We start from the raw sequence: 15,430 nt of genomic DNA on the forward strand, positions 1-15,430 counted from the left end.
GGAGAAATCGAGTGTAACAGATTCTGGCTATTTTTTTTGTATGAAACTAGGGGTGACTGTGGAACAAGTAAGACTATCACAAACTTATGTATTTTAAGGTCCATTCAGATCTCATAACATAACTACTAGAAGATGCTCGGAAAGTCCATAGTGTCGGGCAGGAATTCCTGGCCTGTGTCAAATACAGAGCCACCAAGCTGTGACAGTAGATCAAAGTATTCATCTGAAGAAGCCATAATTCCGGAGTCGGAGAAAAGCTCATGAATGTCCAAGCTCTCCATATAGCTAGCGTGAGGGGTTTCAAAGGCACCCAATCCTGCTTGCTCAGCAAGAACCTCCGCCCCGGCCGCAGCTTGGCCACTATCATTGGAGCTCACTTGATCATCATCAAAATCCAAACTCAATTTACCAGTTTCACGGAGACTAGGCTGTCTTGACACACAGCCAATAATCCTGTTATAGCCAAGAATTGAGGTCCTCACTTTCACTCGCTTCCCCTGGTGTCTGTCCAGGTCGACTTCGTCGAGCGTGCGAGGCTCGTCTCGGAGAGAATATCTCAACTCTTTGTGGTATTTGTAGAGCGCAGGGACATACTCGACCTTTCGTGTATTCAATATTAGCAAGTTGTCTTTCTCTTGCGCAGACCAAATTTACCAGAATAGCAACAAGTTTCCAGTGCCTCCCAATAGCGTGCATCCTGTCTAGGTTGACAATGATATTCGAGTGTGCATTTTGCTGGATATGATCCTTTTCACACCACAGAAACGGCATTTGGACGGCCATGGAGCAGTACGCCGCATACCCCATAAAGCCGGTCGCGTGATTCCTGCTCCACATTTTCGCCTGAATGAACATCTCGGATATTTGTCGAGCGTGGTATAAAGCTGTCTGCGCGGACACCGATTTGAAAAAGCCGTAGTTTTTCTCTTGGGGGTAAAAGGAGAAGAGTGGGATGATGGACGAGTGCAATGTGCACATTGCTTGATTGTAGACGAGGTGTAATTGCAGGGCATTAGCCTCTGGCCGGGTGGATCCCGTAGTGAGCGGAGTGAAAGAGAAAGCAGTCGGCAGTCCTTCCTTCCATTCCTTGAGCTCGGCGTCCAGCTTCTGAAGTGACATTAATTTTTGGTCCATAGGCAATTTGTCATTGTGAGCCAGACGGCAAACACATGGCCTGTTGCCGGTCAGTATACCACACGCAGTCACTTGAAAGGATAATCATGTACCAAAGCCTGGTAACCCGAATCATCTCTGCGAAAAAGCCATCGTTCCCTCGGTCGTGTAAGAAAGAAGGTGGACTCTGAAGGTCGCCGTTGATATCCCCCAACTCAAACTCGAGGTCATTGCATGGCATGGGAATACCGTCAAAGTGCTCAATATTCATGGCTCCAGAGTCGAGCCAGTTGCAAAATTGGCTAATAATGAAACTCGCCCACAGTCGCCGTCTGCTCAACTCGGCTCTCAAGGACCTGCTGCTCCCTCGTCCGCTGGCGGGAAATCCCAAAGCCCTGAATGTGCCAGCTAGCGCCCCTGAATGTATTTCAAGGCGCTTCCAGTCATTTTGGCTACTCCAAAATAGCCCGAGTGTGAGGAACGTGACGAGGTTCTCCTCGCTAGGATTCTCAATATCGGCAAATACAAGCTTTGCTGCCTCAGCCGCCCATTCGACCGCTTGTTGTAGTAAACCGTTATCGTCGTCGTTATCCTCTTGAGGATAGAAGCTGTTCATTAGTTAGCTTCATTTGAGGAATTCTCTCAGGCGCCATACCATGAAGCCATTGCACAAACGCTCAAAACGACAAACTTTTTAGCCGACCCATCGACAATACTCTGGACGAATGATGGCCGATGAAACAGCAAAGACGCATTATAAACATGGGAAAAGTATAATTCTAAAAGCCTATCGAGAAGGACTTGGGCTATGCCGTATGGTTCACCCGGGTTGTCTGGGAGGCCCTTTGACAAAAGATTACTGGGGAGAATATGCTGGCTGTGGGCAAGAGGTTTGCTATTCTTGGGCCAGGTACATGGGCGGAGAAGCCTCCTACATCGGAAACATGAAGGCTTTTCCCCGTACAGCGAATCTAGGTGGCTTATATTAGCCATCTCTAGTCGTTGGAAGCCTAGGCGAAAAGATGCTATGGTCGCGCAGATATACCTTGAGAGAGCTGCATTGGTGACAAGCTGTCTTGGGCCTTCCTGCCGATTTTGCCATTGTCGTGGCCTGCACTTTCTTCGAAGCTGGCGTCATACTTCTGATTCATGAAGGTGAAAGGCAGAATTGATAGATGTCTACCCCTTTCCCTCACGGTCCTGAGATGAGCATGTGGGGCTGCCAGTCAGCTGAGTTATCCGCTGGGGGGCCGAAACATCGTACTTTTACGAGAGCAAACTCTCCTTTCCCCAGTGAGTTTATGAGACTCATAAACTCACTGGCTTCTTAAGATCATGAACTTAGGGTCAGATTCCGTAGTGAAACCTTCTGTCAAATTGCTTGTGCATATCTTCCGACTCGGAGCTGGGAAGTTGGATTGTCTTCTAGTAAGGAGGAGAAAAATCCAAAATCTGCTCAAGTTTTATATTGCAGGACTCGAATGTTTTCCATCCAAATTGATTCAATACCTTATCCAGGAGGCTGGACGAGGCCGTTAGATCCAGAATCATTTTCTCAGGGTCCAACTTATGTTGCGAATTTGAGACAGTTGCACATGCCAATCCGGCCTGTGGATACAGATATGTAACGAATACTACCTAGCTAACAATATTTCAGACGGTACAGATAATTATGCGCCGTGCGACTTTTTTAAAGGGTATCTTGCTCAACCTTCCAACTTCACCTTGCGCCGTCCCACATCTTTGTGATGAGCCGAAGCAGAAAGCAGTAGCCTTGGTGGACGAAGCTCATGCTTCGATTCTGGGGTGGCTCGGCTTGAATTGATTTTCAGGGACGCCGAGTCATTGACCCCAAGCCCAAGGGTACTCAAGCAGTAAGATGGTTACGTTCATTCATCTCTCGGCTAATTCGAACTCGGAGGTCACATCAAGCCATGTGCTTATTGCACAATCAAGGTTAAAGCTTTCATGTTATATGGAATGAACTTTCGTTTCGAGTCCCACCTGAAATATGACAGGAAATTGAAGGATCGAAGCTTCATGAGAGGCTTTGGTTGTATCGTAAGCTTGCTGGCGCAGTCCAAGTACATCATGATCAAGATGGCAAAGTAAACCTTGCAGGTCTATGGATTGAGTGCCAGGATCTATAAATTAAGCAGCTCGCTCACTAGAAATATGAATCCTAATCAAGACCTTCATCAAGAAGCTGAAATTCCATAGAAAGCCGGAAAAAATCCTTTATATCACTCATCAAAATGATTTGCGAACTCGCCATTTCCATCGGTCTGCTCTGTGTTGGTGTCCACGCCCAACAGGCTCAAAATTGCGTGTATCAGTCATTAAAGTGCGGCTCAGTCTTGCTAGCTACTCCCTACAGTATGTTCATCAAGATCCTAAGTCCATCTGAAGGAAGTCTCGGTTCTCTTATCGCATGATCCTCTTAGGATATACTGCTGCTCAGCTCCAGGCAGCTGTGAATGACACAGCCTCCATCCCGCCACTCGGCACAGCCGAGCTGTCCAGGACTCTTTACCACTGCACTGATATCTTGGGAACAATCACCGGAAACTCCTACTGCTTCGCTGGTTGTGACACCAAGCCAGGTCTCCGCAATGACCAATGCATCTTGTAGAGAGCGCTATTCATGATGAGCCAGTGCCTTTACATTTTGGAAAACGTTAAATCAATGTCACATGGCGAATCTGTACTGATTTTTGCAAAGATATGGGGGGCTGGTGTTTTCAACAAGTATTCTTGGGGGTCTAGCGAGCACACCCTCTCAGCTGTTCCCGCGACCACTACGCCTTTGTTTGATTACGTTCGACTTGGTCTTGTTGAAAGATTCCATTCCTTGCTAACGATATTTTGGTACTCTACTTCTCCAAAATGCTGTGGCCATCGCAGTAAATGTCACTTAGTCACTGGATCCTCGAATTCCTTCGCCTTGAATGGTAGAATCATGTCTGTCCCACTGCTGACTTAGAACTGTGAATTGAATCACTGAACTTGAGCACTATGAGAGTCTAGTTACATGAGTTGCCCAGGAGCTCAAAAACAATGATTCTTAGATTTCTTTTTCGGAGTCCACGCCGTCAATACTCTACGCAATAAAGTGGGTTGAACCTGCATTCGCCTAATACGGATGTGGAAATACCGGGATGGTTCAGTTATTATCCCTACTAGTGCTAGCAGGAAGACCAATGCGCATGCAAATATTAAGTGCTCCCTGGTTGATCTGAATAATTCTTGCCCATTCAACGATACTTCGTAGTACTCACAGCCACGTCGGAGTAGCAGATACTGCAGTTGTCGGAAGCTGCGTATTTGTGAAATTTCCATCCAAGCACCATGTCAGGCATTTCACAAAGCATTTAGGAGAGGGCGCAACTGTAACTGTAGTGGTTACTGTAGTTGGACAGCCGTTGCCTAGTATTTGGCACTGATCATTTGACAAGAGACTCATAGCGGCTAGGCAGCCATTAACGCAGAATACGTTCCCTGTGATATTTCCGAGAATATCCTGACAGTGAAAGACGACTTGCGGTAGTTGATCTGCTGAAACAGGCGGGATGGATGGAGTTTGATTGACAGCAGCAGCGAGCTCACTTGGAGTGTACCCTAATATTGATCAGCCATTTGTTCTTGTTTTTCGCCGTCCATGTATTCGTTACCATATATGTTCATCAAAGTGAAGCCGCATTTCTCAGACTGGTAAATACATGGCTTGTTGAAAGCCTTAGCACCTAGAAGGAAAATCGGAGAAAGCACAAGCATTCCGGGAGCGTTGATTTGACGCATTTTGCATGATAGTGAAACCAATGACTATGATATCTCTCGTAACGTGCTATGACGACCGATTGGAGTGTAGCGATGATGTATAGCTACGTCGAATTGGATGTCCACGGGAGAGATCTGGTTCTTAGCTATACGACTATGACAATTCTCATAACTTCTGCAACCGTGTCTTTTTCACGGGGCGATTGCTGGAGATACAGTGCCTCACTCTGGATATGCAACCCTCTCGAGATTTAATTCGGTTGCGCTGGTGTCATTGTAACCCTGGTCTTCCGCATAAACGTATCAGCAGGGCATTGGCACTCTCACCTGGGCACATGGCAGATGCATTATACCAGAGACCCTAGGCTTTCAAAGTCCCTTCGCCCTCATTTCGCCCGCAGGGGCCCCTGAGATTGCCACCGCCGGCCTCGGTCAGAATCTAGCACCTAAAAGACCCTGTGGAGGAATTAGTCGTTGAGGAAAATTGGCAGCACAAATAGCATCCACCCTGACGCTAGTCGGAACAGCCAACCGAGCACAGCTAGGCTCATCGATGGTTTTATTAAGCGAACATGGATCCTCGCCTGGTTGTGAGCCGAGTTGATCATCGTCTAGGACTGATTTGGCCTAGTTTGTGAGTGGCTGTGGAGGCGGTCGTGAGCAAGGTGAAAGGCCATGGAACCATAGTGGCCGGGAGCTTTGAGGGAGATCGAATAAACAGCACAGGAATATAGCAAGACGCATGATCTTCGACTGTCCGTCGCAACGTCCTGATATTGCAAGGGTGGAGCTTTAACGCGGGGAATTCAGGGTTCGCAGCCTAACGCCTAAGGCCGCCAAATACGATTTTTCTGCACGATAGTGAGGCTGATGCCCAAGGCTAAAAGCTGTGTGACATGAGATGAGCTCTGATCTTTCGATCTAGGCTGAAAAGGTAAAGGGAAGCGATATTTGCGTCCAACCAGGCTTCCATTACATGGTCCGAAAGGGACGGGCTGAACTCAAGCGGCCCCAGGCCCAGCCCGCTTATCCAATTTGTTGTTTCTCTTTTTCCCATGCAATCTTTCCCATCACACAACTTTCGCCACGCGACCCCCTCCAGAGTTGACCCCATCTTCTCTCCAATTCTACTCACTGTCGATTTTCGCTCTGGAGATCCTTTTCTCCCCCTCCATTCTCACCCCCCTGCGGGCCTTCTCCCTCCCCGCGCTGAACGCCCCCGCCACATCTCCGCGGTTCCCCCCTCCACCCCCTTACACCGATCCTCCTTGCGGTCTTATTTCGGAGCACAAAGTCAAGATGTCTCTCGCGCGCGCTATCACCGAGAAGCAGCCGGTCCCGGAGATCGACTTCACATTACATCAGATGGAAGATGGGACACAAGTGTCCACCATGGAACGGGTAGTCAAGGGTAAAGTCATAGCCTTCCATGCGGCGGGCGATCCGACAACTGACAATTTTTCTATGGATTAGAGGTCCAAGCGCCAGCCTTGAGCACTCCGTCTGATGAGTCCTTCTGGTCCTCCGAAGACCCGTCGAAGCCCGATCTTCAGTTTCTCAAGCAACATCTGTATCGCGAAGGCCGCTTGACTGAGGACCAGGCGCTATGGATCATCCACGCCGGTACCGAAGTTTTGCGATCGGAGCCCAATCTCCTCGAAATGGACGCCCCAATCACCGTCTGCGGCGATGTTCACGGACAGTATTACGATCTGATGAAATTATTCGAGGTTGGCGGTGACCCGTCCGAGACACGATATCTATTTTTGGGCGATTATGTCGACCGTGGGTACTTCAGTATCGAGGTGCGTTGTTTGTCATTCCCCTCCAGGGGTTACATGGGCATTTTCGTCCGCGATGCTAATTGTTGCTTCTCCGCAGTGTGTTTTGTATCTCTGGGCATTGAAGATTTGGTATCCGGACTCGCTTTGGCTGTTGCGGGGTAACCATGAGTGTCGCCACCTGACAGACTACTTCACATTCAAGTTGGAGTGCAAACACAAGTACAGCGAGCGAATTTATGAGGCCTGTCTTGAGTCATTCTGTTCTCTGCCGCTGGCGGCTGTGATGAACAAGCAGTTCCTTTGCATTCACGGTGGTCTCAGTCCGGAGCTGCATACTCTGGAGGACATTAAAGCTGTCAGTCACCTTTCATCGCAATTCGTCTTCTGCCGTAACAAGCTAACATTTGGACAGATCGATCGCTTCCGAGAGCCCCCAACGCACGGGCTGATGTGCGACATTCTCTGGGCCGATCCACTGGAGGAGTTCGGGCAAGAAAAGTCGGGCGACTTCTTCGTTCACAATAGCGTCCGTGGTTGTTCGTACTTCTTTTCGTATCCCGCAGCATGCGCCTTCCTGGAAAAGAACAACCTGCTCTCGATTATTCGCGCGCACGAAGCACAGGATGCCGGATACCGCATGTACCGAAAGACACGAACAACCGGATTCCCTAGTGTGATGACCATTTTCAGCGCTCCCAACTATCTCGACGTATACAACAATAAGGCGGCTGTTCTCAAATATGAAAACAATGTCATGAACATCCGCCAATTCAACTGCACCCCGCACCCATACTGGCTGCCAAACTTCATGGACGTTTTTACCTGGTCTCTTCCATTCGTTGGTGAGAAGATTACCGATATGATGATCGCCATTCTCAACACCTGCTCTAAGGAGGAATTGGATGAAGAGACCCCTACTGACGAGACTCCATCTGGCCCTGCCTCACCCCCAATGCCTATGGACACCGAGAGCACCGAGTTCAAGCGCCGTGCTATCAAGAACAAGATCCTTGCTATTGGACGTCTTTCCCGTGTCTTCCAGGTTCTTCGTGAGCAGTCCGAGAGTGTGACCGAATTGAAGACTGCGGCTGGAGGCCGTCTCCCTGCAGGTACCCTCATGCTTGGCGCCGAGGGCATCAAGCAAGCTATCCACAACTTCGAGGATGCCCGTATGGTTGATATCCAAAATGAGCGCTTGCCCCCCACCCAGGAGGAGGTGATCAAGAGTACCGAAGAAAACCGCCGGGCGGCTATGGAGCGTGCGGAGCATGAAGCCGCCAACGATAAGGAGCTGGCAGGCGTTGCTCGACGAATCAGCATGTAAGTTTGCGTAATATCCGCCTCGGAATGGACCTTGAACAACTGCTAATATTATCACACAGGTCAAGTGGCTCTCGCAGACCTCGCAGCCGTGATTCCGGGCCTCGAGAAGCTTAAAATGGTTGGTATTCTGGCGAAATCGAATTTTATGACACGAAATATGCATCCCCCTCTTCCTCCAGTGCACCCTCTTCTTCTACTTTACGATCGACATGATACCTTGTCTATCTGCTTGATCCCATCTAGTGCCAGACGATGGAGATGTGGATTTTGCAGCGGCCAGAAAACTGGCCCTGATTCACTACATATGCGACACTTCCCCGGGGACCTTGTAGATCACCGCCGTAAGCAGGCGGGCCATTGGCGTAGGGGACTTCAGGCAAGAAAAAGAATATCATGTAATGACGAGTTGATTCTATTACAATCAAGTTTTATGCAGCTCAACATTGCTTCCAGAATGGTGGAACCATTTATTGGCTGAGATCGATGTATACCACAGGTGCTCAGTAATATCTGGTAGTGTTTGAGCTCTGCAATACACAATGCATATCTTCCCTGTGGATCGATTCGTGGTGCCGCAGCTCTAAGTTTCTCCCACTCGGGCCAAGACGTAAACAAGTGGATCCAATGCCAAGCCCGCTGCCCGCGATCGCTCGGCGGTCTTTGATTCTATCTTCACCTCTCTCGCATCCCAGAGGACGCACGATTCCTCCCCTCACACACGCCCCAATGCCTGTGAGACTGCGGAGTACGCTCCAGCGGAGCCTCTCACGGCCCCTGGGTAAACCCGTCTTCTATTGCCCGTCTTGCGCAACCTGGAGACGGTCCCTTTCGACGCGTATCGCCAGTACCGACAAGAGCAAGAGCACCCCCGCGCATTCTAATACCCGTGTCTTCGAATCGGTCGCCTCGCATACGGCTCGGTCTTATTCTTCTGCGTCAACGTCTGCGATTCGTGCGAGGGGGAGATGTGCCTGCGCGGTTCAAGGAACTGCACCACGCCCTGTCCGGGATCCAGAATGCTGCGATTGAGCAGGTCAATGTGAGCCGATTACAGCTTGCGCTCCGAGGACTGGAGTCGGAGACCCCTGTCATTCGAGTGGCTGGTGAGTTCTCAATGGCCCTATATCATGATGGGTTGCCGGATATGACGTTCTGCTGTCCTGTCCGTGCTCTATCTCGCGAAGGCGTCCTGCTAATTCTTGAAACAGTTCTTGGCCTAGACACTACCGAATCTGCGCGCAGACTAGTGCGCTTGCTGCTTGCAGATCCCTTGGGAGATCGCGAAGAGTGGGAGGAGGTCCTCGAAGACTACAGGTCTGATTCTACCGAAGGGCTTTTGATTCGGTATGGAACACATAGTCTGCAATCCTGATACCCAAATGCTAATATCGACTTTGCCCGATAGTTACGGTGAAGTTTCTGAGTTCGTGTCTAATGATCTCCTTCCTACGATAACCGTGCGATCTCCAATCTTGAAAAACGCCAACCTGGAAATCCTGGTCAGCTCGCTTGGGTCTAGCACAGATTCTACGGGTGCTACATTCTCTGCCGACACATTCCTCGTTCCTACAGTCACAATCCCAACATCACATACGGGCCAACATAATTTCGTCCGATACCCGGTGCACCGCAGTATCGTATGTGGCAGTGGGGTCGATGGGCTCTTGGCCTTTAGCACTCTACTGGCTCGATCTGACCTAAAGAATGAGATCGATTCAGTACGAGGCGCTATTGAGCTTTCTGTCTCAGACAAGCGCAGTAGTGACCGACTCTCGTTTGTTGACGTCGAGCGTGCCAGCACAGCTTTAGACAAGATTCGCCAATCTGTCCAAAATGCCACCGAATATGAACGCGGCTGGAGCGGCAGCGGAGTGCAACCTTTAATTGATTGGTTTGCCTCAATGGCGTACACAGACTCCCAAGAGGGCCTTAACCCTGCCCTAGTTCCCCTGATCGAGTCTTTGCTCGATTCCGCCGACGAAGGTATCGCCGCCCGGAACTCACATGCTCTCCAAGCCCAAGAGGCCGGTCTCGTCCCGGCCCTCGTCCGCTCTAAACTCGATGAAGGAGTTGCGACCTGGGCCGAAAGAGCACACTCGGAACTCCGCAGCGCCCTTGAGGAAGGGTTTGCGAGTCCCCGGTGGCGAGGGCTGGCTTGGTGGAAGCTCTTCTGGCGTGTCGACGATGTGAGCATGATCACGTCCGAGATCCTGGAGAAGCGCTTCCTCCAGCGCGCAGAGCGGGAAACCATATGGTCATCAGGCCAATACCAGCAGGCAGGCCTGCTGGAGGAGCCTAGTGGTTCCGCTGAATCAACATCAGACTCAAAGAAACAACCTACCCCACCACCCTGGCCTACCCAAATCCCTGATACGAGGACCAAACTACTCCGCACCACCATCCCTTCTCTCCAAGCCCTCGCTCAGAGCCTGGTGCTCTTCAGCGTCTCCACTACTACCTTGACATCTGCCCTGTCCGCTCTCACCTACTTCTCTGTCCCATCCGCCTCTGTGTACGAGTCCGGCACCCTCGTTGCAGTCGGCTTGATATACTCGCTCCGCCGTCAGCAGAAGCGGTGGGATGCAGCTCGCGGCTTCTGGGAAGAAGAGGTACTTGACGAAGGCCGGAATGCCCTGCGCGAAACCGAGGAGCTAATGCGGAAAATCGTCCGCGAGGGTGGCAAGATCGCCGAGGATCTGACCGACTACCAATCCCAGGAAGCGGTTGACCGTGCCCGGAAGGCGCTAGCACGGGTCATGGCTTGATGTGTATTCCTGCGACACGCTCTGTATATGTACCATTTTTTCAAAATAGACGATGCTTTAAGATGTATAATCAACTTTATCATGTACTAGCTTTAGTCGCTTCGCAGGTCAAGTTCCAGTACTCGTAGCGAAAGCCGTATAAGAGTGTTAGTGCCTTTGCGCTAGATGCCAGCCACCCGTGCGACTCAATTTCAAGTTCGCATGGTCGCGCTTCACACTCCACTTTCTGTTTCAGTTGTGCCGGGCACCACCCACTCTATTATAGGTTTGTCACTTGCGAAGCCCTCCATGGACTTGAAACAGCAGACGACCAGACTGCGGGGCCCGGTCGTTTGAGTCGGAGCCAGGATTATTTGCGGCCTTCAATTGTGATGTCGCGGACATAGGAATATCCTCATGTATCTCTTCTGGTCCTGAAAAGTTCAAACTTGTTGCTCCCTCCGCGTATACGAGGTTACGAGCCATGCTCAAAAGAATTGTAGTAAAAGTAGCATGATTAACAGGCATACTCTCCTCGTAATAGTACTGGCCGGGAATCTCAGAATTTTTACCTAGTAGTTCCTACTTGATTATCACACGGGAGACGACTGCGCAGTGGTTATCTGTAGATATATCTCTAGGAAGCATAAAACTCATAACTAATGTTTGCGATAATCCCAACAAAATCCACGATAACCCGAGCTAATCGATTAGCTTAGGCTAGCATCGCCATCTAAAAATGAGCACCTCCACAAACGTGGGCTCCAGCGATGGGAGTTTCACGATACGCGCAACCAACCAATCCCGGGCCGCAGCGTGGGGGCACCTGAGACGAGCAACCCCATCGAGGACCACCCGGCGAATCAGAGACTGCAGCTGAACTACAATCAAACAGCTCGCTTCATCCAAGAGTGTAATCGGTGGGTTCCAACGTGATTCCACTTCGTCCCGGAGCCAGTGACGAGCTGCTTTCCCGGTCCGCGTCAGATCTTGAGACGGTTCACCTCCGGCACTTGGGTGGACTTTCATTTAATTTCGTTGCACGAACATAGGGCTCGGACTCAGTCTGCCCACTTGTGATGGGGAGTTGGCGGGGTGGGGAGGAATGTTCATATCTCCCGGGCAAGGGGGATTGGACCGGTTACCAAGACTGGGGGGGTTTGGAGATGAAGGATGTCCCTGGGTTGTTTCTACAGGTTTGGACCCCGTGCACTGCTAATGAGATTGGGTGTATCTTGTGTAGTTTAGAAACCTCTTTCCGCCCTCCTTTCTCTCTCCTCTCCTTCGCGTCCTGTCTACTCCTCGGCTGCTCAGACTCACCCTGTCCACGGGTTTCCTTTCTTTCGCAGCCCAGGCGGCACTTGTTCACTCCTTCATTTTTGATCAAACCTTCCATTCGCTTGATTGAGACAGCTTTTAAGTCCCTGTTGCTATTATCGAAGAGGTTTGTGGATCGGCTGATTTGCGGCGGAGCGATGTCTAACCAGACCTCCCCAGTATAAAACTGATAAGCTTCATTGGCAAGATCGTGTTTATTTGTTTATACGGCAGACGCGGGTGGAGACCAAACGGTAAGCTACATACTTCTAGTGCTTCGATTCGCCTCTACCCCTCCGGTACCTTGTATTAGCCCTAGACAAGGGTACCAGGATGCACGCAAGGGGCCATTCCTCGCCAAAAGGGAGCCACCACTGTAGATCCTATGAGCCCTCGAATAGGATCCTGCGATGGGCCTGATGGGAATATCTGGAATCCCTATCTGCGTCATTTCAATCCCCGTTGAAGCACGTTGTCACTTAAGCGGCCACACCTGGGACTAACATTTATCTTCCAGCGACACCCTTCGGCATCACCCGAGCAAATCCACCACACAATACACGACGCCTAGCCGATTGAGTCGGTGCTCCTGGCGAGTCGTGGCTGTCATTCCACTCGTTGAATCTGTCACTCTTTGTAACCCATTAAGCCCCTTGACGCGGCTCTATACCCAGCGAGATGCAGGACATATCTCTTAAAACGACCTTTTTGGCGTGTCTGTCTTTACTGCCTGCGCTTACTGACGCATTCTGGCGTCTGCCTTGCCGTGGCCGAAATGCCATTGGCCGGCTCGATCCAATCATTGACCCTGGCCAGATTTCATCGCATGTGCATACTGTGCATGGAGGTGGAAGTAAGTACGCGCCTGCAAGCGTCTCACTGAAATGGCTCTGACAAATCTTTTTCTCAGGCTTCAGTATAGATGCGACTCCCGAGTCCTTGGCAGCATCGAGCTGTACCTCATGCGGTGTCCTGCAGGATAAGTCTGCATACTGGACGCCCGCGCTCTACTTCATGCATACGAACGGGTCTGCGGAACTTGTCGATGAAGTTGGAGGCATGCTTGCGTGAGTCTTTGAGCCTTGTCTAGATGTTATGACGAGTAGCACTTACACTTTTGGTATAGCTACTACCTTCTCTATGGTGAAAATGTCACCGCATTCCCTAACGGCTTCCGAATGGTAGCGGGTGACCCCTTCCAACGGAACTTCACTTGGCCAATCCCGGACCCTCCCAAGTCTTCTTGGACGGGAGCCCAGATATCGCAGGCTGCACTCCGACAGAAAGCCGTGGGTTTCAACTGTTTGAATTATGCCGCGCCCCCTGAAGGATCTCTCCAGCGACACTTCCTTCCGAACAAGGCGTATCTCGACGAACACTGCACGGATGGGATTCGCATGGAACTCATGTTTCCATCTTGCTGGAATGGAAAGGACGTGGATTCGGAAGACCACAAATCCCACGTCGCGTATCCGGATCTAGTGATGACCGGTACCTGCCCGGAGGGGTACGAGACACAACTGGTATCACTCTTCTATGAGACAATCTGGGACACATATGCGTTCAAGGACGCCGACGGCTACTTCGCGCTCTCGAATGGCGATCCGACCGGCTTTGGGTACCATGGAGATTTCATGTTCGGCTGGGAAGATGGGATTCTACAGCAAGCCGTCGACACTTGCACAAGTCCCACGGGCATCGTCAATGACTGCGAAATTTTTAACGTGCAGAGCGAGTGGGATCAGAATCAGTGCTTCTCTGAATTGCCAGCTCAGATTCGGCATGAGAATGTCGAGATGCATCCAGATGGATTGCCGGGTGGTATGCCGATTAGCTGGGGCCCGGCGTATGCGAAGGGGGCCCATGGCGGTGGCTCGTCGCCACCGGCTGCTTCTTTGTCACTTGTCCCCAGTCTCAGTATTCCTAGCATCAGTATCCCCGGTATTACTCTTCCCACCCTGTCTATGGGTCTCGGCATTGACATGGGAGACATTGGTGCAACCGGTAACGCTAAAGCCGCTTTTGCGAACCCTGATAAGACTGAGACAACTCTGGCCACGATGACCTCTACCAGTACAAGTACATCGAGCCTGAATCCCACCCCGGCCACCACGACCAGGGTAGAGGTTGACCCCATTACTGAAGACCTCGTTATATGGGAGGCGGATGTTGTTGTCAGTGTGGATGCGGATGGTGTTCCATTCGCCACCACAACTGGAGCTGCGCGAATCATCTCCACGTCTACTATGGAAGCTACTGAAACAACAACCGTTGTTTCGACCATCGAACAGGAGCCATCGGCACCTGAGAAGCGCGATGACTTTGCGGGACATATGCGCCGCCATATCCACCACCATGGACGTCTCCATAAACGAGGCGTGTACTAAAATGGGCCGGCTGCAGATTCCAGCTTCCAAGAGTACACGCTTTGCGTATTTCTTTTTCGAAGGCTGATTGATCTATTCACATGTTGCGTATTTTGAGAATTACGTCGACTACTCTGTCCTTTTGGGAGCTAGTATTCCTTGGCCAGGGGTTTTCATTCATGTATATGATTTGTTCACCGCAAAGCTGAGTACATATCGGGACTTTTTATCGATAACAATATTGCTTTCAAGTTGCTTGTTACCAAAAGAAAGATTGGGCCAAAACCCCCAGGAATACCCTGCCCATGCGCAAACAAATGATAAATGTCCGATTCATCTTCGTGAGCATATGTGTAATCTTGAAAATCGCAGTATTCGCCGTAATCCTTTTACGAATCCACGGGCTTGAAAAGGGTTAAACAACAGAAGTTGTCTAGACCCGACTTGGAATAGACGCCATTGCTATACTATTGTGTAGGTCAAAGAGGTCTATCATGTCACAGCTTGCCTAGGATTTCTCGGCTGCACTTGTCTCAGACCTCAATGATGGCCGTCGAGCTGGGCCTGGCTATTTCAGTTGTACAACCTCCCAGCGCGACAAAGGAGACACAGCACTGACCCGATAGATGCGGTGGAAGAGCCACCAGCAGTCAATTTGGATCAAGCGGGCTCGTCTCGACCTCTTTGATATCTCCAACCGCGAGCCAGAAAAGACAAATGGCCGTACGTGCCTTGTTGTGGTCTGGAACACACATCCAGGCTGGTAACACACGCCTGCGCCAGCTGTCACAACTTCTCCTCTACCAATGCTAGGGTTGTTGGGCCTGGGCTTAGATCAGAATGTAACATTTGAGCAGGGATAACGCGGGAATACCCATGTCGCAGATTCCGTCCAAAGATCTCGACCCCAGATCCCTGCGCACCAGATGATTGGACTGCTACCGTCTCGTTAAGGCTAATTTTGTCAGAGACAGGCCATCAGTCCATTCACTTCTCGATGTGCGGT

At 50.6% G+C, this 15,430-nt stretch overlaps 5 protein-coding genes across 5 annotated transcripts; 4 read left to right on the forward strand and 1 right to left on the reverse strand.

The window, feature by feature from the left end:
• Nucleotides 1-125: 125 nt before the first annotated feature.
• Nucleotides 126-2,264, reverse strand: N7468_007929 (fungal specific transcription factor domain-containing protein; the record flags this gene model as incomplete). Its single annotated transcript, XM_058477225.1, is given in 4 exon segments — nucleotides 126-599; nucleotides 655-1,174; nucleotides 1,194-1,707; nucleotides 2,159-2,264. 4 exon segments carry the CDS (start codon nucleotides 2,262-2,264, stop codon nucleotides 126-128), a joined length of 1,614 nt encoding a protein of 537 aa, XP_058327570.1.
• A 1,104-nt stretch (nucleotides 2,265-3,368) lies between these two features.
• N7468_007930 (uncharacterized protein) lies at nucleotides 3,369-3,745 on the forward strand (the record flags this gene model as incomplete). The annotated part of the gene is made up of 2 exons (XM_058477226.1): nucleotides 3,369-3,489; nucleotides 3,558-3,745. The coding sequence occupies 2 exons, from the start codon at nucleotides 3,369-3,371 to the stop codon at nucleotides 3,743-3,745; spliced, it is 309 nt and encodes a 102-aa protein (XP_058327571.1).
• Nucleotides 3,746-6,189: 2,444 nt separating this feature from the next.
• Nucleotides 6,190-7,998, forward strand: N7468_007931 (serine/threonine-protein phosphatase 2B catalytic subunit; the record flags this gene model as incomplete). Its single annotated transcript, XM_058477227.1, has 3 exons — nucleotides 6,190-6,301; nucleotides 6,364-6,695; nucleotides 6,772-7,998. 3 exons carry the CDS (start codon nucleotides 6,190-6,192, stop codon nucleotides 7,996-7,998), a joined length of 1,671 nt encoding a protein of 556 aa, XP_058327572.1.
• Nucleotides 7,999-9,111: 1,113 nt separating this feature from the next.
• N7468_007932 (uncharacterized protein) lies at nucleotides 9,112-10,762 on the forward strand (the record flags this gene model as incomplete). The annotated part of the gene is made up of 2 exons (XM_058477228.1): nucleotides 9,112-9,341; nucleotides 9,403-10,762. The coding sequence occupies 2 exons, from the start codon at nucleotides 9,112-9,114 to the stop codon at nucleotides 10,760-10,762; spliced, it is 1,590 nt and encodes a 529-aa protein (XP_058327573.1).
• Nucleotides 10,763-12,736: 1,974 nt separating this feature from the next.
• N7468_007933 (DUF1996 domain-containing protein) lies at nucleotides 12,737-14,445 on the forward strand (the record flags this gene model as incomplete). Its single annotated transcript, XM_058477229.1, has 3 exons — nucleotides 12,737-12,911; nucleotides 12,969-13,125; nucleotides 13,185-14,445. The coding sequence occupies 3 exons, from the start codon at nucleotides 12,737-12,739 to the stop codon at nucleotides 14,443-14,445; spliced, it is 1,593 nt and encodes a 530-aa protein (XP_058327574.1).
• Nucleotides 14,446-15,430: the final 985 nt, after the last annotated feature.

The sequence above is a fragment of the Penicillium chermesinum genome (assembly GCF_028974085.1).
Source record: "Penicillium chermesinum strain IBT 19713 chromosome Unknown utg000006l:1.0-2335141.0:1.0-2336784.0, whole genome shotgun sequence".
In the NCBI taxonomy this organism is placed as follows: Eukaryota; Fungi; Ascomycota; class Eurotiomycetes; order Eurotiales; family Aspergillaceae; genus Penicillium; species Penicillium chermesinum.